We start from the raw sequence: 26,418 nt of genomic DNA on the forward strand, positions 1-26,418 counted from the left end.
ACTGCGCTGCCCGTATCTCCAGCCATCAAATCAGATTGTTTTTGTTGCCCTTTTCTATACCTTTTCCAATTCCACTATATCTTTTTTGAGATGGGCTGACCACATCTGTACACAGTATTCAAGATGTAAGCATACCGTGGATTTATATACGGGCAATATGATATTTTCTGCCAGACTGAATCAGCACTGTGGTCAGTCTAGCCTCCAGCACCGGTCAGCACCAGATGCTTCAGAGAAAGGTGCAAGAACCCTGCAGCAGACAGATATGGAATAATCTGCCTCCACCTTTACATCTCCTCCTAAACTCTAAAATGATCTAAGAGATTTAAGATCTCTTCCTGAATGTGTTGTCATAACTCAATATTCTTGCTATCAGTATAAATGATCAATCCCTTTTTGAATCTTGTTACATTTTTAGCCTCAATGACATCCTGTGGCAGTGGGTTCCACAGGTAATTCTTCATTGTGTTAAAAATTCTTTTATCGGTTTTGAATTTGTGACCATTTACATTTCATTACAAGTTTCCTCTTGTTTGCATTATGAGACAAGTAGAACAGGAGTTCCTGATCTATCTTCTCTAGACCATTCATTATTTTATATGCTCTTTTCATGTCTACTTTCTAAGGCAAGCAACACCAATCTTTACAGTGAGTCAGAGTCCTGGATTAAAATTTATTTCCTTATGGTTTACACTTAAACATTTGAATTCTCAAAATGTGACTGCACACTTTGAAAGCCAGAGTATCTTGTTTTCTATTATGAAAGCATTATTAACAACCATAGCAGATCAGTGGGAGGATGCATATGGTTATTTCCTTGTAACTGTCCTACTCTGTACTTGTTATACTCTGACACATAGTTATTTTATGCGCATTATAAAACTCTTAACAAGCCAGTCCCTTATATAATGCCACCAGATACTGTGAGCACCAATATGCTATATAAAGGTTACGGGCATGAAGTAAATCTGTAAGTATCTTTCTCTTTGAATACAGGCTTTTGTTTTTTTATCCGAGTTTAATGCCCCTCTAAATAACTTGAATAAATTTACATGTAATAGTGACGTTAACATTTGTAACCTGTTTTACTTGTTAGGTTTGTGCAAATCAAACTGAGCAGCTGAGTGTATGGTCACTATTCAGCTGTACACATTTCTGCAGAGAAAAGGAACTTGCTTGAAGATTTCCAGGCTGCTCCAAAGGCAAAATGTGACTTTGGGCAAGCAGTTCTGGTCTCTGGGGCCTGTGAGAAGCATTCTAGGCTGCTTGCAGGCTGCAGTCAGTGCTTTGGCAGTCAGCTGCAGTGGCTGGTGACTCACCACCACAGAGGAGAATCAACAAGCCTTCAAAAAATACAAATTAGATGTCTCCTTTGCTGAGTGCAGGGCTCTAGCCACGAACGGGGTAAGGATGAAAGCTACATAGTTTCCATCACCTCTTCACCGTTTAGAATATTGTACAGCCACAGTTTAAAAAGACGACATTGCCTGACTAAGTCATACATTTTTACACATGAACGACACACTGATTCATTTACCTTCCTCAGTCCCTGTGGGTTAGAGTTTTACAGAAGAGTCGATTTATTTAAGAAGAGAACAGGTCCGTTGTTTTGCCTACGCAACAGAACAACTGCTTTAATATCTTCACAGGAAGTGAGATAGCATGCCGCCAGGTTGAATTAATCAGCCCTGTAGATCTCCAACAGAGAGTGCTTCATATACACCCGTAGAGAGGGGGGTTCATGAAGTGCTTTTCCAGGACATGTGCCTTACATGCTGCAACGCAGTACTGGGTCACGACCAACGGATTGAAAAACACTGCTGTAGCTAGTGGCCAGGGCCTCAAGCCTGCAAGTCCCAGCAGCTAGCCAGGAGTGCTCTCTAGCTCCCATGGTCCCTGCTAGCAGCTGCCCTATCTGAGGTGCTACCCTCCTGCAGCCCTCTAGGAACCAAGTCCTCTCCCTTGAGCTCCCTGCAGTAACTGAAATACTCTGCCTTGAAGCTCCCTTTTATATGGACCTGCTAGGCCTTGACTGGCGGTTCTTCACAGCCACTCTCCTATTGGCTGTTCCCTGCACAGCCTGTCCAGGCTGCTTTTAACCCCTTCTCTGCCAGTGTGGGGTGGAAGACGTTGCCTGACTAAGTCATACATTTTTACACATGAACAACGATACACTGATTCATTTACCTTCCTCAGTCCCTGTGGGTTAGAGTTTTACAGAAGAGTCGATTTATTTAAGAAGAGAACAGGTCCGTTGTTTTGCCTACGCAACAGAATAACTGCTTTTAACTCCTTCTCTGCCAGTGTGGGGTGGACGCCTCATCACACTGCATACAAATTTAGGCAATAGGCAGTCCATGAAGATTTATGAATGGCACAGGGCTACAGAGAATAAGGGATTTTCAGCCACTAAAAACTCCAAAGTTAGCTGCTCATCTTGCGTTGGGAATGAGAACAACCCCCAGATTACATCTCTGAAGTTTCCATAACATCTTTCATGATGAAGGACCTCTGAGGCCTTAAACAGCAAACAGGAACCACTTCACCCAACCCCAAGCCACCTCAGCTGGGGAACACGATGGCTGCTCCAACGGCACACGGCTCCACAAAACTGGGTAGGAGACGAAGTGGAGAGGAGAGCAGTCTCAAAATGCAGCTGCAAGGGGGAAATCTGGGTGAGCAGAATGTAATTAGAATTAAACCAGGATCCAGGGGCTAACACCTGAGTGGGGTCTTCAGAACCCACAGGTGGTCAGCCCCTTTGTTTTATGTTGTCTCTGACAGCAACACCTCCGGCAGCACCACGACCCCTAACTATATGGTAGGGCCCTGATTGAGTCAGTGCAGTCTACAGAGTACTATTGAATGACAACAACACTGCGACGGCCAGTTCCCATATGACCAGTATTGTCCCATTGTTTCCTTGTGCTGTCTGTGGTATTCACCTGCTGCCTCTGAGCCTATACAAAGATTGTCAACTCTTCCAGGCAAAGATTTTTTTTTTGTTCCGGGTTTGTGCAGCACCAGCCATTCCCCACCCTAGTTCCCTTCCACATTCCAAAGTTGGTATTGATGTTGGGACAGTCAAGTTGTGAACACCTTTTAACATTCCAGCCTACTGCTCCAAATAGATTAGCTCTAATTGGAAGAAACCACGTTATGCAATGTCAGTGGTTTGCAGCAGTGGCTGATCATTTATCCATTTATCACGTGGCTGTGAAAATTTCTTTTAACAATACAAAAATGTCATGTCTTTGTTACAGGTTTTTATTTCCCTGTGAATTAAAGAAACACTACAGACTTATTCAAGGGGAAAAAAAAAACTTTTTATAGGCCTAGGATCCTTCTTTCACAGTACAATGCAACAGTAAAAGATTTAGTCAGCGTAAACAGAAGGTGCAATAATGATCATCAACTATCACAAGCCAATTGCACAAAACACCACAACTACTGAAGTTAATGCCATTACTGGACAATTCAACAATACTAGCAGAAATCAAAACTTGATCAACAGTGCTTTTCCATGTGCAAAACCCAGGTCAATTCAATTTACAGATGAGAGGATTCGCAAGGGGTGACATCTCTAAATCTTTATAAAAGCATTGTAAAATTGTGCATCTGGGGCTGTTTTACATATTTGGCAAAAGATCTACAGGCCTGAATGCTGGGTGCTAAGCGACAGGTGTCAGAGTTGCAGCCGTATTAGTTTGTATTTGCAAAAAGAACAGGAGGACTTGTGGCACCTTAGAGACTAACAGATTTATTTGAGCATAAGCTTTTGTGAGCTACAGCTCATCCGATGAAGTGGCTGTAGCCCACGAAAGCTTATGCTCAAATAAATTGGTTAGTCTCTAAGGTGCCACAAGTCCTCCTTTTCTTTCTGGGTGCTAAGCATTCACCACTTCCTTTGAAGTAAGTGGAAACTGTAGGTTCTCAACACCACTGAAGATCAAGCCCTCTGAATTCCCCACTACAACAGAATAAAGGAAATAGTTTACTATTAAGTTTGAGCTGTTTCTATAAAGTCACTCTTGAATCCCAGCTTTGATTGATTCACTCATTCCATTTTTATTTTTAAAGCAGTCCTTATATTATGTTTAACACACAATATAATTCCTGACTACACAAAAATACACACTAGAATATTTATCTAAAGTATTTCAATCATCAATTAAAATGTTAATTGACACCAAAAGTCTAGGACTGAAGTAATGTGTTGGCAATTCAAATACTGTAGCTAACGTATTAAAGTTGGAGAGAGAAACACATTAACACTGAATGCATCCGATGAAGTGAGCTGTAGCTCACGAAAGCTTATGTTCAAATAAATTGGTTCGTCTCTAAGGTGCCACAAATACTCCTTTTCTTTTTGCGAATACAGACTAACACGGGTGCTCCTCTGAAACCTGACATTAACAACAGTTAATTAATAGGAGTTAATTCCGGCCTTGTGATGATACTTGGTATTGCCAGGTGAGTCTTGATTTCTCACAGGTTTTAGGCTATAGAGGCAACACATGCAGGCCCTAACTCCAAATCAAAGGCCTGGTCTAGGGAAGGATTTAAGGTGTGACAGTAGCATATATTAGCTAACGCCTTCTAACTAACATGTTTTAAAAGTTGAGCATTGCCTAGTTTTGAACTTGACCAGTTCCAAACAGAACGGCTGTGTGCGAACACATTCTAACACCGCACCTTTCGTCCTAGGCTACACAAGACCAGTGAGGCTTTTGTCACTGCTTCCAATAAGTACTGGATGAGGCCCTAGCTGCTAGCACACTCAGTGCAAAGTAGGTGAGGTAGTATCTTTTATTGGACCAGCTTCTGTTAGTGAAAAAAAAAAGCTTCTGAGCTTACACAGAGCTCTTCTTGAGTTGAAGTTGGTCCAATCTTTGATTACCTAACCCACCGTGTCTCTCTCTCTCTCTCATAAGATGGGACCAACATAGCTACAACAACACTGCAAACAATTTTCAGGAATGGTCTCTTAGGAATGTCTATGCAGCATCTGGGAGGGTGCTTCCCAATGCAGGTAGACAGACGCATGCTAGCTCGCCAAAAAGCGCAGCGTGGCCGCAGCGGCACAAACTGGTAGTACTGAAGGAGTCGGGCAGACTTGGACTGGGATCGCTAGCTGGAGCCATCCTGGCCACACTGCCAACGCATCTGTCTACTTGCATTGGGAAGCACCCTCGAAGCCGCAGTGTAGACTTCCCCTTATAGGAATTCTATGCAGTAGGATTCTGACTGGGATTGGAGTGATTGGGTATTTCTCCGCTGAAACTATTAAGTGGGCAAAGCTGGGGGTTTACAGTGCTCTGACAGCAGTGGATCCTTCACCGGGAGAGATTAGGAAGCAATCTCAAATTGCTTTGAATACCTAGTAACTGAAGAAATCAGATGATGTGCTCTTATCAGAGGCATACTGAACAATAGCTGTGTTTTCCACATTCTATGGTATCAGCGTGGATCTTTGTAAATTGAATTCACAGTCACCCAGCTTACAGAGGAAAAAACAGGAGGTAGTTATTGAACCTACCTCTTTTTAAACAGGCAAAATAAAAAGAATATTTGATGTATAATAGTGCAGCAAACAAAAATCAACACTAACTTTTTTTTTTTTTAACTTTTTTTCTTTTTTTTAAACACATGAAGTTAAGATACAGACATAATATAAAATTCACACTGCATGGAAACCCTGCATAGCAGGGAACAAACTGGCTAGCACTAAACAACAAATGGGTATGTTAACAGCTAAAACTGCCATTTACTGGGTGCAATGAAGATTCTGATTTCCTAAAATATAAACGCAGAATGTACACAGTTCTGGAGGAGTCCTATAGAAAAAACCTATACATTTTGCTTGAAAAGAGGGGGGGGGGGGAATTCTTGGGGATAGTTTAACTGCAAAAATTAGTTCCACTTCGGTAATTTTAAGGCAATGTTATTTAGACCTGAGAAAATGAGAAAAGGTAATTTTATTTTCTGAACTATAAATATACACTCAGTCAAAGTCTAAGTATTTCCTTATTTCTCCTCCCCCTTGCACGAATGTCCCACTCCACAACAGTGGTGGGTAAACATCCAAAGAAAACCACAGTGGGGTCTCAGGTCCTGATCTCAATTCCAAGCAAAGTCAATGGGACTTGTGAGTGCTCAGATACCTCTTAGGATCAGGTCCCATGCTATCTTGAGGAAGTGTGCTCTTGTTTTAACAGAGTGAATGCTAACTCGGAAATCAGCCTAGTGTGTGTATTTGTGACTGTGAAAGGACTGGTTGATTGTGCGACTAAAAATAAATTATACACAGTTAAGTTCTAGGCTGGAACTTTTTTCTTGGGGAAAGCAAGAAATAAGAGTTCTCAGCTTCTTAAATTTTCACTGCACCTTTGGCCATTCCCATCATTGAAGAATAAATCCTAGTACACTAATGTGAAATAGCAAATTGTTCTGTGCTCTTCCTTGGAAAAATGTAAAAACATGGCAGCTCACAAACATTTATTATAAACCGTAAGAGACATGAAAATGAATCAGGGAGGAGAGTATAATAACTCCTTAGCATGCAGTGTATCAAACAAAGTGCAACAATTTCAACTAGACAGGAGGACAGACGACTCCCTTCCAGTACCACCTCAATTTCTAAATACCTCTTAAGAAATCTACATCTACAGTTTCAATTTACAACCTTTACACTTCCTGTTTGGATAGGTGTGACTCCGTGGTATAGCATGGAACTACAGTACACTTGTATGTTTATTTAGTTTCCTCAATGACTAATGAGTAAAAGGGCTTCAATCACTTGAGACATGGCCCCTTCCCAAAATTCAGAACTCAATCACCTCTTAAAAATGTGTTTGTTATCTCTAGAAAAGCTGTTTAAGACACACCTGAAATGCAAACTCACCAACTACAAAGCCTGTGCAATAAGCCTGATGCAGCTTGTGTGTGATCAATTCTTTCCCTCAAATATAACTGCAAAACACAAACTGTGAAGCTTTGGGCCCCCATCTGAAAAATCATACATCATGGTGACCCACCCTAGACCAGAGGACGGCTGGAAATAGCTTCTGCTGATGCCCCATTATCTAAACAGTGGCTTAGTAGAGTGGGTGAGTCACTTCAGAGCAAAATGCTCCCTTTCCTCCCCAGGAGCAAAGGATTCTGAGTCAATGATGCCTTACACCGCTTCCTGGCCTGGATAAATGGGGACCCCAGCTCAGATCCAAATACAGCAGTGCAGAGTACGGCTGGCTACTAGACCATCAGGCCAATCTTTGCGCAGAGATTTTGCCAATTTTATAATGTGTGTATTTGACAATCAGAGATATGAGAGACCAAAACAGTCGTCATGCGACTAATAAGCAATTTACATCTTTAGTTGACACCTCCCTAACAACTCTAGGTAGAGCAAAGCAAAGGAAACATTTCATTTGTCATTCTAGTCTGTGTCAAGCTGAATTCTGAATGCTAACAGAGAAATCAGCCACTTTCCCTACCTAGCTGGGACCTAAGGCCATACATCACACCACTTGAAAAGAAGTCCACCATGTGCAAAAGATTATTATGCTAAAAACCAGTTTCTTTCTACACAATGCAGTCAACATGGCTTTCAGCTTAAGAAACTGCAGCTTGCTCTTCACAAGCCAACTTGTAGAGAATATTTATATTCTTCTGGCACCATATAAATAATATTTATACAGCTTAGACATTCTGAGACATGCATTAGATTTTAGGTAGTACATATTTCTTCGTGATCACATATGCAGATATTATTGTCAATTAAATCGAGCAACATAAATCTTACGCTGGGCCATGTCTTGCACTATCTACCAAACTTGACGGAGGCTCGGAATCATCCATGGGAAGGACCAGGCGTGTTCCCCGTATTACAAGTTCATGGTCTCCAAATGCCAGCTCCCGATCCAGTGCATCTTCTGAACTGTTTCCCACAATCCTCCTCGACGTGCCACCAGAAGTGATAGAATCAGCATTCACAGTAGAATCCCCATATGTCAAACTGATGTCTCCATCATTCAAAATAAGGTCGGAATCATCGTCCTTCAGTTGCTCTTGATTCTGAATAATAAACAGAATCAAGAGTTTATTTGCTTATCGGTTTCTTATACATATAGCTAGAATTGGTCCCGAAGTCTGAGAACAACCAACAACAGACAAGAGGCAGTATCCAGTGATGGATTCTCCTTCACATCTCTGACCACAAAGTCGTGCCCTCAAAGGCTTCCCCAATCCAAACACACAAGCATAAGACATTACCTTAACTGAGTGAGGACAACAAGGGCTTTCAGCTCAATGTTTCTTCTGAGCTGTCACTTCTCACTAAACCCTTGGTATGGACAGAGTCCACCATAAGAGGCTATCACGTACAACAGTTCACAAGTGACCAGATGCATTATGGGTACTAAGAACTGCTGGTGTCATGATTCTATAAACAGTTTGACCCTGACTGGCAATTTTCTGGTTTCTAATTCAATCCACCCACTGTGGGAAATGTCACAATCACCACATGATATGGAAGACACAACCACCTCCGAGGCCACAGTCACTTTGTGACCAATTATTTTCAGCTGTGAAGGCAAAATGCACAAGGGAGGTGCCTCATCTGCCAGACTAAGCGTCTGACTTTTCATAAAGCTCCCAGCATCAGCTGTTTCATGGAGCAGGAGTCCCAAGATAGTTCCCAACAGTGACCCATGTGTTGGCAACACACTATTCATGTGAAAAAGCTGATGAATAAATACTTTTACTATATTCTATAACTTCAGATAACAGATGAAAAACCCCAAAACATTGGACTTAAGGAATCAATGTACATACTCCAGAAAGTAGACAGAAAGATAAATACATCCGATTCAGACAACACGGGGGCAGACTAGTACTAGACTTACTTCATAAGCCTGAGGACTCGTCAAGCATCTGGCAACAGGCCCGCAGCAACTAGGCAGTGTCGTTGTGAGAGGGGGGCCACTGTGCGTCAACAGAGGCTTCAGATAGCTGTGGGGTGTGTTAAGGCAGAGACAGAGCATGGCTGTATTTATAAATCAAAGTGCACAATGCCGTGGGGCAGAAATACGAAGCTGAGACAGACAGAGCACAAGATTTAAACATGTCTGTTGATTATGGAGCCAAGAAAGAGAACAGAGCATCAAGCAGCCCTGCTGAGAACACAGCATCAAGCAACAGAGGCAAGAAGTCAGTCCAGTCTATGTCAGACCCTTTGCGTTGCTGCTGATTCTGCTATTTGCTGCGTGTATCCCTTCTCACATGCTATAGCTGTTCTCTGGCAACAGTCTCCGGCACACTGTCTCAGGACAAAATGTCACTTCATCTTTTATTTTCTGGGTGTGTTTAAGAGCAAACAGTAAAGGTTTTGGGTGGGATTTTCAAGAGTGCCTAAGGCATTGTCTTCTCTAGGAAAGGAGGGGCATTCTTCACTCATGTTAGCTACTGCATGGAACTAACAAGAGGTAAAATAGTGACAAGACACGGCAGTTAGTTTGCACACAAGTTAGCAGGCCAAGGCAATCCCTAGGCTCTCCAAGTCTTTACCTTAGCTTCCTAACTCATGTACAAACTACAAACCGCTCTGTCTTCACTAGGATTTCATCTTCAGTCAGTTACTGCCCATTAGCAGTAATTATTAGCTACTAAAAGATTAGCTAACGTGAGGTAAGAACACATTTTTTTCCCCCCTAATGAAGATGCACCCTGTGTGACTTAAGGAACACAAGTTCCAATGATTTTAAGTCCCATTGTGCTTCTAAGTTACTTTGGAAAATCCCATCATTGGGTTAACAAAAAAGTGTTGGAGACTAAAACCATGACCGGATTCCAAATCTAGTTCTGCATGCACATGCTGGAGCTTGGGCCCAGCTGTTTGCTCCTGCATGGTGCATTCACTTCCTTCCTACATGCTAGTCAGTAGCTTTCCCCCGCACAAAAAGCTGCAGCTGCTATTGGCACAGGCAACACAGAGACCTGCTAATGCTCAGCAGAACAAGCTCAATGTTGGAACCATTTAGTTTCCGAGAGGCTTATGTCTCCTCTTTATTTAAAAAAAGCCTTCTTCCCACTTCCTGCATTAAAGAATACAGAGCATTTTACAAGGACTATTCAACTTTTCAACTAAAAGTATTCAACCAAAATACAGCAACCAGTTCCAAACATAATTTGTAAAGGAAATCTAGATATTTGGGACCATGCAAATCATAATCAAACGAGGAAACATGATTGCAACCAAATGAATGGGGAAACGAGCGTAATGAACATACCAGAACACAGTCCCAGTTTAACACCCTTTTCTAAAAAGGGCAACACCACCACTTTTCCAGAAGACAGCACCTTTCGTAAGAGCCTGGCAAATCACTTCACTATTAATTCATTGCAATGCATTAGGACAAGCAAGACAGCACAGCACAAATTCAGAATGTTGTAACGGGATAGGAAAGGGCTGAGAAGAGCTTCTGAACTTATTACTGGACTCTTGCCACAAGAACCATACACACACACGGAACTTAAATAATTCCATATCGTGATCCTTGTCGTGAGCCTGGCTTTGAGAAGAGCCATTCTTCTAAAACTGTTGGTGGTAAGAGTTGGATAAATTCTCACAGGTGCAGACACTATAAGAAGTAAAGAAGAACAATGGATCAGTTAATGCTGGCTACTCCTCTCCCAGGGGACAAAGCATGCTCTGAGTTAATAGGGTTACTCAGATGAGCCAGATTCTGGCTCTTACGTGTTCTTATTTCCATTAAGGATACTTGTGATCAAAGTTGTACCACAGCCTGAACAGCCAGGCACTTTCTGCTTTCGTACTCCTCCTTTCACTTTCCGGGGCACCCTGCAAAAGAGTCACAAGTTAAACGATGACTGCACAATGCAATTCTCTTTCTCTTGGAACCGGATCGGCATGAAAACCCACTGTTCTGATTATACGTGTATGTCGAGGAAGAGGGGTTCGCCAGCTTTTTCACAGCTCCTTAATTCATCATTCTCTAACGCACACATCTTCTTTTGACGGTCCTGTAACATCCTTGTGGAGCCTTCAGCAATTGCTTACATGGCAATAGAATACTAATGAGGTATTTCATCAGAAGCTTCTTTTAACACAGTTTAGGAAGCAGAAATAAGAAGGTGCAGCCTGTACCATGTGACCAGCCAAAAAGTCTCTGAATTAGAGGTGTTAGTACTCCTCAGCCTCAGAGCCCACTTCCTTCCACCACCTTTCCAGCACAAACCTCAGTCCTGCAACAGTTTGAAGTGGAATTACACATCGTTCCCAATGGAAGTGAAGACTTCCCTCCCATTCCCTTCCCCTTTGTCTAATCTTATTTGTCCCTATAACTGAGCCAACTTGTTGGGGGCAGAGGCCATGTTTTTTAATGCCCACCAGTGCAGTGTGCTACTTTTGAAAAATCAAGAAGCTGAACACAGAACAAGTCTAATCCACTGCAGTATTTGCTACTCAAATGACATCATTTCTTAAAGAAGAGGTTTTTATATGCAGATGCTTCACATGGATTCACTGTTTTTGCTACTTGAACAATATCTCAAACTCCTCCAGTTTAGAAATGGGTGGCTTATGGCATTCAGATTTTTTTCCTTCAATCAAATATTTCAAAGAAGTTTGGCTTGCAGACTGATGGGTCTGGGCTCCTCCTAACAGTATCTTAGTAATCACAGAGAGCAGAGTACCCCCCTACAGATCTTATTATGCATGGGATCCTCACAAGCAGAACCCCAGTGATTTCAGTGAGAACTCCAAATACAGAGCAGCTCAGGCCTTAATGGTGCAGGTGTCACACCTACAAGGAGAACAGTTACATGCTATTTTATCAGAGCACACTTTAATAACTCTGATTGGGCACTGCATGAGTCTTCGTCTTAGAGCTGTAAGTACTTCCTGTTTTACAAAATAAACAAATGCAGCAAGGCAACAGAGGTGCGAACAAACAGCAGTGCGTGACAACCCAAGGATTAAGAATAGCCCAGCAGGCACAGAAAAGAAGATAGCATCAAAGGAAACTGCTGGAAAGCGTTACATGCTGGGATAAAGAAGAGGAAGGGTTTAAGTATTATTAAAGATCAAACACCTCAGAAGCAGGAAAATTAGGGTTCTGGTCTTAAAACCCAGTCACACTCCAACTTTAGGGCACCCTATATATAGCATGTCTTGAAAATCAAATTAAAATGTGTAAAGGCTTTTTGGCTCCCATGCTTAAGTTTAGAAAAGGGTTTTTTTCAGCACGGGGAGAGAGGGATTGTACCAGGGAACAGATGGAAGTGATAATATACAGAGTGTTGTGATGCTTTTCCCACTACCTTCTTTCAGGTTTAGACATGTCCCTTCTTTCACATCTTCACCGAATGGCACTAAAAACCTCCACCTACCCCAGGGCTGGAGTGGAAGAAAAAAAGAGCACGTGGATATACATGTAAACCATTCATATGGTTCTATGCAACCTTCTGCTACCTGACATGTGGTGCACGTCCCTAGATAAAGGTTCATGTGAAAGCAGTTAAGGAACAATATTTACCAAGTGTTCTTGATCTGAATCTACACCGACCCTGTGGAGGAGAACAAAAGGAAATGGTTAGCGTGAACACAAACAATCCCACAGACATGTGTGACAGTCTTTGGAGGCGCTCTCTTTTAGGTTTGGATCCATAGCAGGTTAAGCTCATTTATCAGCTTTTCCTATCAGAGGGGTAGGGTCAGATTTGGCTCCAGTCATATGAGAGAGACTGCCCATAATGGACAAACGTTTATCCGCATCACAAGCCTATCTCAGAATTTCCAGCTTCCACACACTGTTCAGCCCCCCCGTCCCCAGAAATGGATTAGCACCAATCACAGCAGCTCAGGGCTGATGTCCATCAATGTCCCTATTCCGAATGGCACTTAAAGCACCTGCTTAATTTTAAGCACATGCTTAAGTCCCACTGAAGACTATCTAGCTGTACCATGTGTTTAAATGTTTTCCTGAACTGGCACCAGAGCTGTGCGAGGAAACGGGTCTGATGTGCATGTACTGAGCACGGTTCCAGAGCATGCTAACACACCTCACTCGCAATATTCAAAATTCAGCCCTCTCTCCCCACAAGTGTGCTAATAGCGCTGTCTGAGTACAAGTAAATGCATTCAGAGGCCACAGTTACAACACACAGAACTATGTGGGGGTGTCAGTAATCATGAATATGATCCTAGAAAAAGCTGTCCAACGTACCACGCCTGTTTTTTGCTCTCACAAGGGGTGGGACTCAGCAGAGGAGCATTGGAAGGGGAGGGTGAAGCATGCTCTCCCCAGAGTGTTACTGACACTGGCTGGCCATCCCTCACAGGAACACTAGCTGCAGAAGCCACTCTGCCTTTTGCAAGTGTATCTTTGGCTCCTTTGAAAAACTCTGGCGGTGTAGTTCTTCTAGTATTTCATCCAGTGGTGGGTGGGGGAGGAAACATGGTAGATGCCCAAGATAAAGTGACTGAGGTGTTTTGATGACTCCACCTGGACTGGCCTTAGTTGTGGGCAGGGTTTACGAAAATGAACCTGTGCACTAATGCCCAAGGGTAACCACCATCAGGAACATCTTATTTCAGAACCCAAGTTACCTACTGTTTCTACTTTGCTACTGAATATTTGCCAGTTACCACAGTATCCATCTACAGCAACACCCAGTGGTGAAGAGGATTCATTTCACCTGTATAACAAAGCAGTCTTCCATACAAGCATAAGAGAACATGCAAAGATTGAACTGCCTTTTTTTTTTTTTTTTTTACTTCCAGGCAAAAAAAAAAACAGGATTCTAGGCTTTATTCAGTTTTTTGTATTCTCATTTGAAAGGGCTGGAACATTTTCAGACTCCCAGTAAAATGAATGGCAGTTCTCCAAAGGTTGACTCCTCTGCACACCCATGCCTTTTGGTTTGGTGGCTCTGCTGGGAGGCACCCAGCGTGTATATTCAATGCACCCAAACATTTCTGGTGTCATCACTTGATGCAGAAGCCATCGGACACAAGAAGGTGTGTGTGCATATACAGGGCATCACAAAAGGAAGCATCTACCCTCCTTAAAAATCCTAAATTCTGCATGTTTGGGAGAACAGTGGTAGAGAGGAAAAAAAGGAGGTGGGTTTCTTTGATCTCCCTATCCTCCACACCTGTGAAAAACTCTTACAGGCTATAGGATCCCGATGCTTAAGCAGCACTTACTGCTGAGTATCAGCCAGCAGACAGCTTAAAGTCCACAGCTGAAGGTGGTTGCCTCCATAGAAACAGATGTCAGATTGCCATAATGGGATAAGGGGATTAGAAGTGACGACTGTTTCAGCTCTAAGGCCCAACCGTGAGATTCCAGAGTGGGGAAATCACAGAGACTTGCACCTTGGAAGGAACCAAATAATACTGAGTCCTGCTAGAATAATACTGCACAGGATTCCAAGGGGGTCACTGCATTCTAGGAAAAGAGAGGAGGGGGGACAAAGGTCTCACTCACCTGATATGCAGGCAAGATAACATGGCTGTAGTCCCACCGCCAAAAACCCAGACGGTGAAAAACACAATGAGGAGCGTTGTGCTGAACATCATCTGTCTAGCATAGGTGGCAGTGTCTCGAATGGCCAGGGCAAAAGCCATGGCGCCTCGCAATCCTGAGAGGAAAGGCAAAGAGGTGAACTCCAGTAGCCTCATGAAATCTGCAGCCCATGATGGTTCCCACTGTCCATCTCCAGGTTTCTACAATTCCTAAACAGGGGCTTATTTAATCTAAGATGCGTACCATTGGCATCCTACAATCCTCTCCCTAGACTAACCATGCCCATTCTGCCTGCCAGGTTACTCTTGGCTGCAATCAAGTTCTCATCATCTTTTGCATTCTAGAGCACCAGCCACTGGAGGATCTCAAAGTGCCCTGATGAGTTGAGTGAAGCTGGCATTACAATCCCCATTTTAAAGATGAGGAAAACAAGCAGTGAGAGGTTAAGTATTTTGCCTGAGGTCACAGCTGGTCCATGGCAGAGCTAAGAATGTATCCTGACCCCTTAAGCGCTATACCATTTTGTATGTCACAGAGAAGAACTGCACTCAAAACGGACACATTTATACTAACTAGCTAGGATGTGGATATCTGAGGTGAGGCCCTGGTTTCACATGTAGCCCAGATGAGTTTAAAGTTGGAGGAAGGGTGTTTCAGGCTGTTCAACAGGGTGGTTACTCGTGCATTCATGAGAGGGAGTGGCAGGGAAGAGACACAGGGACAGGGGTAACATACCGGCAAACATCATCATGTGCTGGAGATTTGTTCCAATCTTGTTTCTTCTTCCCAAATTAAGTAAAAAGGACAAGGGATATATATTAGCAGCTCTTCCCAGGAAGATGGCAAGCTACATTCGTACACACATTAAGGATATTTTTTCTTCAGTTCATTTCCCACTATACCCTACATCTGCATTCAAAGTCAATTTCTATTGTACACAAGGATTCTTAAGAAACTTGAAGAGTGTCCCATCCATTGCAATTAATGGATAGTAACCCAGCTTCAGGTGCACTGATATCCTGGTGAGGGGCAAACTACGATCTTATCTAAGCAGAATCCAGAACTGCAGTTCAAGATAATCATAAAGAGACAAGTATAAACAGAAGAAACAAGACAAAGAATACAGGGCAAATTACGTAGCAGGGAAGAGGGGGGGGGGGGAAAATCACAAGTTCTCCATTCCACTCCCTCCTCTCCAGCTCATGTTCAACCTCAAAAACTATTAGCTGCATGTGTGTCAACTAGCAACTTTATCATCCTCAGGGACCTTTCTGGAGTTCAAGGTATCCCAGCTACGTCCATCCCTCTGCTCAAGTCACACTCCCAAGGGTACCAGATTTCCAAGCTTTGTTCGAGTTTGAAGGACACATGCTCTACAGAAGACACAGTCCCTACAGATCATCCCGTGAAATAAAAGCTGTAAGAGTCCAGTTAACAGGGAATACTCTCACAGTTTCCACAGCCTTGGAGATCCAACCCCTTCACATTTTTGCCTTTCCCTTTTAAACTGTATCTTTTAATACGGATGTCCCCCACGGTAACAATAACCTTGAAGCCAGGTTCCAATTCTGCCTACAATAACTTGCAAAAATCCTTCCAGCCTTTATTTTCTTTCCCGAATGTCATGAATTGCATGAGACACATTTGCATCATATTGCTCATGAAAGTCCCCGTTCCCTAAGCCAGTTTCCACTGCAGGTGCACAATATACTACTCTTGTCTATTTCCCCAGACAGGACTTTGCTCTCCATCCCCTTGGCACATTAGCACAGCCTTGCAAAAAATCATGACCATTTACCACACTTGCCACAGTATCTATTCTCCAACCCTGACAAAGAAAAAGCTAACGATATTTTATTCGTCCATCAAAAATAAGTGACTCAACCCAGGCAAACGGGAGAACACAATTTTACAAGGCTGTACTGGTTTCCCTACATTCCCATACTGAACTCCTCACAACCCTCACTCTTTGTTCTGAGACACCCAGATTCCCTTTTATTTGTCTGAGCACAAGTCCCCAGTCTGCATTAGCACTAGCCCATGCAGAACAGCAAAGTCTTTATCGCATTACTTGTAGGCACCAGCTCACACTTTCATGCTGCTGATTTGAGAGGAGTTTTTCAGATATTAGCCAAGTTTAACAGTCGATCCTGATCAGCAGAGAAAGTCGGATGTAAATGGTTTGTTCTACCTGGAAGTGTTCCACCTTGCAAAACCATTAGTTTTGCTTAGTACCACAGGAACACGTGATCACCCTTAGTTCCTCAATAGCACATTTACAATTCAATGCAGAGTTTCAGGCTGAGGTGGTTATAATATCCACTGACATGGAATAAAGTAACAGACATAAAAGTTTGGCAAAAGCAGATACTGACATCTTTAAAAATCATCAACAGAGACAAAAATGCATACAGACTTGTCTATGCAGACAGGTAGCGTGCAGTAAGCTGGGGTGCATATCTACAGCACACTCACATGCTATGCACTAACTGGCTGTGTGAACCACGTTACTATGCACCAAATGCTCCCTACTACACCCTGACCTACTCCTGCCTGAAATGCTCACTAAATTGGGTTGCTCCAAAGGATACAAAGGCTCCCACTATAAAAGTAGGGTTGAAGTCGTGATTCTGGAAGGTGAATAACGTGAGTCCCATATAGGAGAAGATGAAATTTTCTGCCAAGAAATTCAGAAGCTCAAACAGCTAAAGAAAAAATAAACGTAGTTAGTTATCTTGCAATAAGACAAAGGTGCTCTCCTGCCTATAAAATACGTCCATAACAGTGATTTTTTAGTAAAAGCCAGGCACTTTCAGAAAACCCAACTAATTCTTGCAAAGGAGAGAGAAAAGTGAATTTGGTATTCGCAGAGGTTGAACAGTTCTTACCTGTTTAGTTCTATGCTGAGACTCTGTAGACAAGTTGTTGAATGTATAATGGGCCTGGGTGATTCCACAGAACAACACTGCTACCACACCTGGGGAGCACAACGCCACATTAAAACTTTTGTACGTAAAATGGGAAACAGAGCTACTTATTTATATTTTATTGATTTCTATGCAGCACTAAAATATTGAAATAATTATAACTTTTGCATTCCTTTCTTCTAGTCTTCTCTCCCAAGAGAGTTTCATGAAATTTACACTGTTTAAATTTTTAAAAAAAACAACAAAAAACACTAGATTTTTTCCCCCTAGGCTACATGATAAGTTTTGTGGTGGAGTGTAAGTTACTTGATGCTGAGTGAGATTACTGGCTGCAATAAATACATTTGCTCATAGGGAAGCCATTTAGTAGTTCAACACATATGTGCTATTGTGTGTCTCAGCTATATGAATCCCTAATTCTCCTATCCATTCGTAGCAGCTAACACGCTGTATCCTACCTGTGAAACCACATGCTTCAGCCAGCAAGAACGTGCTCCAAGACATCAAGAAAAACAAACCGGTTTCCAGCAAGGGGAACTCACGGAGTTTGGTGAACTTGGTGACGTTGAAGACTGTTAAGGACAATATATTAACACAGCGGATTGTAGCTACACTACATGCAACAAATAAACAGGAATGACTCTGAGACATTTATATTATTGTAGAGCCCAAACCTATCAGAACACATTTCCAAAAGCAAGGTGAGAAGCAGAGAGAGCCCATACTAACAGCAGGGCAGTGGCAGAGTAAGGACATGGTGATAACCCCCCTCTGTCCCCTCCCTCCCTTTTTTATACACTGAGTTATAGTGGGAGCATATTCAATGACTTTAATAGCTGTTAGATCAGTCCTATGATAATTAACTTCACATAATCTTCAATCCAAGAATTGAGATGTAACGTAAACTTGATTTAAAGAATTACAGAAAGCTTTCTTGATGACTTACTGTCCCCAACTTGGTAATATACATGGGAATTCATACTTCAGGCGTACCTAAAATCACTACAAAAGTATTTATCTTCCCTTTAAAATGTTGATTGTGCCAGGTATATACATCAGGCCAGATCCTGCTTGCCTGACTCACAGAAGAAGTCACACTGAATTTAACTCCCAATATATCTTTTGTAAAGCTATATAACAAGTGCAGGACTTAGATCAACTAAGCTGCAAGTTATGAACAATGGGTAATATCTGAAATCTCCTTCAAATAAAATTAAGTGGTCTATATTAACTATCCCAATGATATAATGTTTGTGATGTAGAAAGAAACTGCGCATTGTAAGGAAATCAGACCATGTTCTATACAATTGGTAACATTACATGGCTTCCCTCTAATCACACAGCTTTAGTAGCTTTCGTTAAAGTAGAACAGAAAATCATAAAGGCTTATGCTTATATGAAACACATTCTAACAGCATGGAATACACTTTCTGAAATACCAGTGAAAAGGATATTAAAGCAGTGACTACTCCTGTAGCAGCTCCCATTGCAAAAGAACCACTGAATATCCCAAGGAAGATGCCAATGGACTTAAACATTGCTGTGACATCGAACGTGTGGCTGTTGTCGCCAGCTGGCTGGTACGCTACGATTGAACTGGAAGAAATGAACACTTCTTAGTTTGGAAGGATAAGAAAGCTGTGTGGATTTGCATGTTAATCTAATGGCTGTTGCCATGGCTTCTACTGATGACGATCTTGAAAAGATGGAGAAACATGGGCTAAAAGGCAAAAAGGGGACTTCAAGTAGTGTGTTGAAGCCATGCTGTGACTGCACCTGACTTCTCAGCACACATCGCACCAACTTGAGGAATCAAATCAAGCTCTCACTGTAACAGGTACTTTTGGACCCACCTATTCTATTGGGTTTTGAGGAGGTTTATTCTACTGTTTGTAACCCGCAGTGTAGCCAGGAGGCAGGAGCCATTCCATGAGGATACTGACCCCTCACCACAGTCATCCATGCTTTTGCCATTTCCATGCCACTCTGCTAAAATATGCTCTACTTGGGGCTACCCTTGAAGCCCATGCTGGGATTTCAGCATAGTCCAGAATGTAGCAGCCCACCTGTTTCCTGGAGTGGGTAGTGAGAGCATATTACACCTGTGCTCTGTGAACTATGCTGGTTTCCCATCTGTTCTGGGTACAATTCAAGGTACTGATTCTAAACTATAGTGCCCCTTATGACCCACCTTCTCTTGGACCCTATCTCCCTAAAGAGCACCATGACACCTGGGAACAGCCAAGGCACATTTACCAACAAGCCCAAATGTTCACTTTTGGGGACTGGCCATGAGAAGTTTCCAGGGAGGCTCGCAACTGTGAAACTTGCTCCTTCTGATGATATGCAATATCCCAAATTTAGTGACACTCTCCTCATCCTGGTGCAAGCCACCTTTTTGGACACTAAGCTGTGAATGATTATTAGTTCATTTAAAATTGTTTGGCGGCATGGGAGGGGTACATGAAGGAGGGCTGTTTGTGATGCCCACTGTGTGAAGTTTAACTTAACAGGATGCTGCATCTATCTACGATGCCCAGACAACATGGAGATGGGCACATACAAGTCAAACATACTATCCCTACTGTCATTTGCTGTCCCTGAAGGCATAGATTTTAAGGCCAGATTGTATCTTGTCTGACCTCATGCATAACATTGGCCATAGGACTTCCCTGCATTAATTCCTGCTTCAAGTCCAATAGCTGTGGTTGGACTAAAGCAGCGCTTTTTAAAAACATCCAGTCTTGATTTTAAAACGTCCGGAGTTGGAGAATCCATCACCACTCCTGCTACGTTGGGCCAGTGGTTAATTACTTTCATTGTTAAAAATTTGCTCATTTCTAGTGTGAATTTGTCTAGTTTCAGCTTCCAGCCATTGGATCTTGTTCCTCTGCTAGACCGAAGAGCCCTCTATTACCAAAATTTTGTTCCCCTTGTAGTTACTTATAGACTGATCAAGTCACGCCTTAACCTTCTCTTTTACAAGCTAAGCAGGCTGAGCTCTGTAAGTCTCTCGCTATAAAGTGTTCTCCAATCCTTTAATCATTCTTGTGGATCTTCTCTGAGCCCTCTCCAATTTTTCAACATCCCTCTTGATTTGGGAACACCATAGCTGCACACAGTATTCCAGCAGTGATTGCACCAGTGCCAAACAAAGAGATAATATAACTTCTCTCCTCCTACTCAATGTCCCCTGTTTATGCATCCAAGGACTGCATTAGCCCCTTTGGACACAGCATCACACTGGGAGCTCATGTTCAGCTGATTATCCCCTATGACACCCAAATCGTTTTCAGAGCCACTGCTTCCCAGGACAGTCTCTCATTCAGTAAGCATGGGCTGCATTCTTTGTTCCTAGATATATGACCTTACATTTGGGTATACTGAAACATGTATTGTTTGCTTGTGCCCAGCTCGCTCTGTATCAGTGACCTGCCCTCTTCATTATTTACCACCTCCCGATCTTTGTGTTATCTGCAGACTTTACCAGTAGTGATTTTATATCTTCTTCCAAGTCATTGGCATGCTAAATGGAGTATGGCCAAGAACTGATCCCTGCGGGACCGCACTACAGACACAACTGCTCGGTATGATTTTCCCTTTACAATTACATTTTGAGCCCTATCAGTTAGCCAGTTTTTAATCCATTAATGGGTGATGTGTTCTAGTTCCTGAATCAAAATGTTGTGCAGTACCAAGTCAAATGCCGTGCAGAAGTCTCTCTTACATCAACACTATTACCTTTAGCGACCAAACTTACACTCCCATCAAAAAAAAGATAAAACCCATAAACCTATGCTGACTGGCATTCAATATTACCCTCTCCTTTAATTCTTGATTAATCAAGTCCCATAGCAGCCATTCCATTATTTTGCCTGGGATTGATATCCAGTTGACAGGCCTGTAATTACCCAGGTCAGCCTGTTTACCCCTTTTAAATATTGGCACAACATTAGCTGTCTTCTAGTCCTTTGGAACTTCCTTGTGCTCCAAGACTTATTGAAAATGAGTATTAATGGTCTGAGAGCTTCTTCATTGGCTCTTTCAAAACACCTGGATGCAAGGTATGCAGACTGGATGATTTTAAAACGTCTAACTTCAGTGGCTGCTGATAATAGGAAAGTGAGAGCAGAATAGAATTTGCTTTTACAAAGCACCTTTCATGCAAGAAATGACTGAAATCGAAGTAGGTAATGCAAACGCACCACAACACAGCTAATTATTCAACTCATTCCCCTGAGGGGAGATTGGAAATGGTTTTACTACACTTCAACTTTGGTCGACCGAGCTACATCACTCAGGGGTCTGGAAAAGTCACACTCCTGAGTGACAAACTTAAGCCAACCAAACCCCCAGTGTAGAAGCTGCTAAGTTGACTAAAGAATTCTTCCGTCCACAGCTAGCTAGTGCCTCTCAGAGAGCTGGATTAATTACAGCAATGGGACAACCCCTTCCATCGCTGTAGGAAGCATCCACACTATGCTACAGCAGCACAACTGCAGCATTGTAGCTGTACCACGGTAGCACTTGTAGTATAGACAAACCCTCAGAGGGGGAAAGCTGTCCTGGAGATGCTGGGGCAGGCAGGATCTAAGCCTACGTGCAAATCCCAAATTTCACCTAAGCAGTCTCCAAAGTCTTGCCTTTTTTTTTTTTTTGTTAAATATTCAGAAACTACCCCAGTAAAGGGAGACAACAAATCAGCGCTTTGGACTCCTAGCACAGTAATTATCTCCAACAACAAGCAAGACTGAGAGTTGACTCTCCTGTTGCACTTAAAAATTAGTTCATTTTTCTGTGTCAAGGAAGAGATTTCTGTAGCTAACTTAATAAAGGTAGGTAACCCTGGTCAGTACGCTCTGAGCAACTGGTATGAATCAAATCTACATAAAGAGAAATCCTTGTAGATTATATATTTAGGTCTCCAATGTAATCAACTAGTTACAGTAATGCACTCTATACTTACAACCCTACGGTATATTTTTAAAAGTGTGTTTCTATCTGTTAAGCGTGGTTACAGGACTATTGCTAAGGGGATGTGTATTAGGTCACTTAAAACACTCCTACCTTTGTCACTCCTCCCCATTTCAAGGGGAGGGCTACACACAAACTTGCACCAAAATAACGCAATGGGTTGTAGCTCACACCATTTTTATTCTGGTGCAAGTTGTACAAGTGAATGCTCTGATTTCTGAATAAAACTGTTTTATTTCAATTTAATTTAATCAGAAGAGGATGCTCATAATCTGAGATATGAGTCTCCACACACAGAACTTGCAACCGAAGGGATGAATTACAATTGATTTAGTTATTTAGGTTCACATAGGCAAGTGGGTGTGTAGACCAGCCCTGAATTTCATCGTGACGTGCAACATATCCACCTACTCTCACCCAGAACCTTGCAACACACACCTTTCATGTTCAGTTTTATGTTGGGACACATCTTACACATGGCTGGATCATGCAACACTTACATACCCTGGTGATGGACCCAATATAAAAACAAAGAGAGATTAATACAAATAGTCGTAGCGATGTCAATGGGCTATTCAAATTAGTAAGTACTGCTCAGATATGAGGTGCAGGGTTGGTCCACAAACTGTAATTAAAATGTGAACAATTATCAAATCTGGGTTCTCAAATATTTCAGAAGATCTAAATTATTTTCTGCATTAATCTTAACCATAAAAGAATCTGCCATGATCACAAATACTGTATTTCAAAACAAAACTTCCATGACAACAAACACAATGAATATGCAGGAAAACTATGTTACAGATGCAGAAAAGTTTGAAAGCATCCACTTGATTTAGGGAGACACTGAATTTCTGGCACTGGTGCTCTCGGTCCAGATATTAACTACAGTTGCAACGACTGTCTTCTTCTCAATGCAATCGCAGGTGGAAGGTGAAAGGAAGCAACTGCTTTCCCAAATATTTCCACTAGAGGAAAAGCAAGTGTGTGTGGGTGGAGAATTATTTGAGAGTGATCTCACCGGTAAGTGGCATTAGCAGGATCCCGCAGCAAAAGAGCAGACGTGTTGTTCCTTTTTCACATTACAGGTGGGTGTTAAGATTTCCTATTGACTCACTCAATAGGCAAAAAAACCCCCAAAACATGCACTGTAATAGCTGTAATTATGGCCTCAGTGTTGCTTTCAATTCCCAGCAGCAGTCTTTCATTGTGAGGCTAATTAGAGGGTGATTAATAGAGAGGATTGTATTAGGAGGATTAGTAATGAATTCTGATTATTATAAATATTGATATTTCTATTTTCTCTGATGCAAGACCAGGTGATTTTTAAAGTCTCACATGTGACATACATAACAATTAAAAAAACAGAACACACTTACGAAGACAGCACTATGGCAACGGCATCATTGAGGACGCTTTCGCCAAAGAGAAGGGCATACAGCTCAACATCAACCTGAAGCTCATGGAATATGGCAAGAACAGTCACTGACAAATAGAAAAATAGAGAGACATTTAAAAGGTGCCATTACTTCCTTTATGTAGATATATATTAAAGCAAACTTGGCCTTTCTAGAATTCTGCCTTCCTTCACATTTTACTAGTCTGCTTTTCAGTGTAGCAATGCTTCATGCAGTCTTTGCTACTCTGCCCTGTGCCTCCTTAGCTTTGTGTTTTTTACAGTTTATGTTATTTTTTACATACAGAACAAGGATCTGTTTCTCCCCTGTATAACGCAGAGTTATCCCCTGTTGGAGGCCTTTTTTAATTCGACCTTAACCTCGGAGTAGTCCTGATTTTATCAAAAGATCCTAGAAGTGCTGGTTAATATCAATATGAACCAACATCAAGGAAAGCGCCAGTACGTGTTAGAATTTTGGAAACAACAAAACAATGGGCCAAATTCTGCCTTCAGTTACTCTGGTTTTCCAGCAGTATAATAGAGATTGGAATTTGATCTATTGTTTCTGCAACTGTTTGACTCCAAGTTGGTAATGAAAATGCACCAAGTTTTACGGTCAGTTTCATGAGAATCATAAGAATGTCTAGAATAAGCAAGATGTAATACACAGCAATCCTTGCTCTTGTGTCACACAAAGTCACACGGAGGCATTTCTCACATGGGCTTGGACTAATGCAATGTGATTGCTCTAAAAGCCCTTTTAAAACAATTACCATATGAAAGGCAAGAAACTCAGATATGCATATTTAAGGGGCTTTAACCCACTTACACATAAACAAAGGCATTCATTGATTGACATGAGATTAAAATCCACGTAATATTTTATGCAGGCTGAAGCAGCAGAGGACCCAATGACCAAAAGCAGGTCGGTTCAAGAAAACATGCCCATTCCAGAAAGCTGCTAATGCAGATACTTCATTTTAAACATGTGTTTAAGTCCCACTGAAGTCAGTTGGAAATAAGCACGTGCTTAACTGCTTTCCTGAATGGGGGCCATAAAGAGAATCATTTGTTAAGCACTGACGGTGTGCTTGGCGCTGCAGAAGACACAGAACAGACAATTCCTGGCCAGAAGAATTAACAGTCTCAACAAACGGACAACACAAAAGACACTGGGAGAAGCTGGGAAAGGATTTGAGTTCCTATTTTAAAGTGTTCTACGAAGGGGTAACTGTCAGTGTCACTTGACTGTATTAAGTGTACAGGCACAACTTTTACAGTAAATTGAAAAATACTACGCTACTGTACAGTAACGATCCAAAACAATGCAGTTACTCTATACTAAAAGGTTATGTTTTGGACTATTATTTTAGGATGCCGCGGTGGTTTTTTTTGTTTTATTTTTTTTAAAAGGAAAGTAATTGATGGGTGAGATGCAGAAGTAGGAATCAAACGCCATCTGGCAAGAATGACCATTGGCATTCATTTTATTGTCCAGATTGAGAAAAAGACACAAGCATTGCACATGCACAAAATCTGCCCAGTCTGTACAACACAGGGTGTCAATATCAGCTTTTAAACAGGTCTACGCAGGTATGTCTACATGACATCTTGGAGGGTGCTTCTCAGCACAGGTAGACATGAGCTCCAGCTGGCTTGCTAAAAAGAGCAGCACGGCCAGAACAGCACAGGCTACATACCTGAATGCAACCCCACCTGCCCCCCCGAATAAGCCCACCTGTGCCGCAGTGGCCACATTGCTATGTTTAGTGTCGAGCACTAAAGCACAGCCAACGAATGTCTGTCTACCCGCACTGAGGGCTCGTCTACACCACGCAGCTTTTAGCGACAAGGCTGCGTTGACACAGCTTTGTCGCTAAAAGTCAGCGTGTGTAAACACTGTCGGTACTTTGTCAGCACTTTTGCCGACAAAATACTGCCAGCCCTGTGAGCGGTGTTAGCGCTTTCCTGCCGACAAAGCTGAGTTCACACTGCCACTTGTGTCTTTTGCAAAACTTTTGTCTTTCGTGGGGGGGCTTTATTAAGTATCCGTGAAAGACAAAAGCTTTGTCAACAACTTTGCAGCGTAGACATACCCTGAGAGGCGCCCTCCCAGATGCCATGTAGACACATAAGAACGGCTATAACTCAGGAGGCAGAGCTAGGCTGCAGCGTCTCAGACCCCTGAAGGATTTACTCAAATTTGCAGAGATGTAAGGCACCAATGGAAGAAATTCAAGTTCTACTACTTTAAAAAAAAAAAAAAAAAGGCACATTTTTGCTCTTTGTTCTTAGGTTAGATTATACTGATGAGTACAAATGTGATGAAGACAGTTAACAAGCAAAAAAAACCTTGTTGCATTCAAATATAACAACCTTTAGCATTTGTATAGCACTTTGTACATCTAAAGAGCTCAGCAGGCTGGAATACGTTTTTGTTTTTAAATAATCGCCATTGTTCTTGTTATGGTTAGATAGAGTCAGTTCATATTTTAGATTAAGACCAAAAAATCTGTCCATGCAAAACTTTGAGGATAGAGATTGTCTAGCACATACCAAGAAAACA

General features: G+C 42.1%; 1 protein-coding gene across 3 annotated transcripts in view; it reads right to left on the reverse strand.

Annotated features, from left to right (window-relative positions):
- Positions 1–6,289: 6,289 nt before the first annotated feature.
- Positions 6,290–26,418, reverse strand: part of SLC9A6 (solute carrier family 9 member A6) — a 35,395-nt gene continuing 15,266 nt past the window's right edge. For all 3 annotated transcript variants that reach the window (XM_073358470.1, XM_073358471.1, XM_073358472.1), the window contains exons 6-16: positions 23,833–23,938; positions 18,934–19,075; positions 17,938–18,043; positions 17,441–17,529; positions 17,144–17,257; positions 15,288–15,399; positions 14,514–14,667; positions 12,558–12,588; positions 10,782–10,861; positions 8,907–9,012; positions 6,290–8,076 (exon numbers count right to left, since the gene is read on the reverse strand). In XM_073358470.1, the coding sequence (XP_073214571.1) occupies positions 7,801–8,076; positions 8,907–9,012; positions 10,782–10,861; positions 12,558–12,588; positions 14,514–14,667; positions 15,288–15,399; positions 17,144–17,257; positions 17,441–17,529; positions 17,938–18,043; positions 18,934–19,075; positions 23,833–23,938 (1,316 nt within the window). In that variant the 3' untranslated portion in view covers positions 6,290–7,800. The remainder of the gene's footprint in view (positions 8,077–8,906; positions 9,013–10,781; positions 10,862–12,557; positions 12,589–14,513; positions 14,668–15,287; positions 15,400–17,143; positions 17,258–17,440; positions 17,530–17,937; positions 18,044–18,933; positions 19,076–23,832; positions 23,939–26,418) is intronic.

This window comes from Lepidochelys kempii, chromosome 9 (genome assembly GCF_965140265.1).
Source record: "Lepidochelys kempii isolate rLepKem1 chromosome 9, rLepKem1.hap2, whole genome shotgun sequence".
NCBI lineage: Eukaryota > Metazoa > Chordata > Testudines > Cheloniidae > Lepidochelys > Lepidochelys kempii.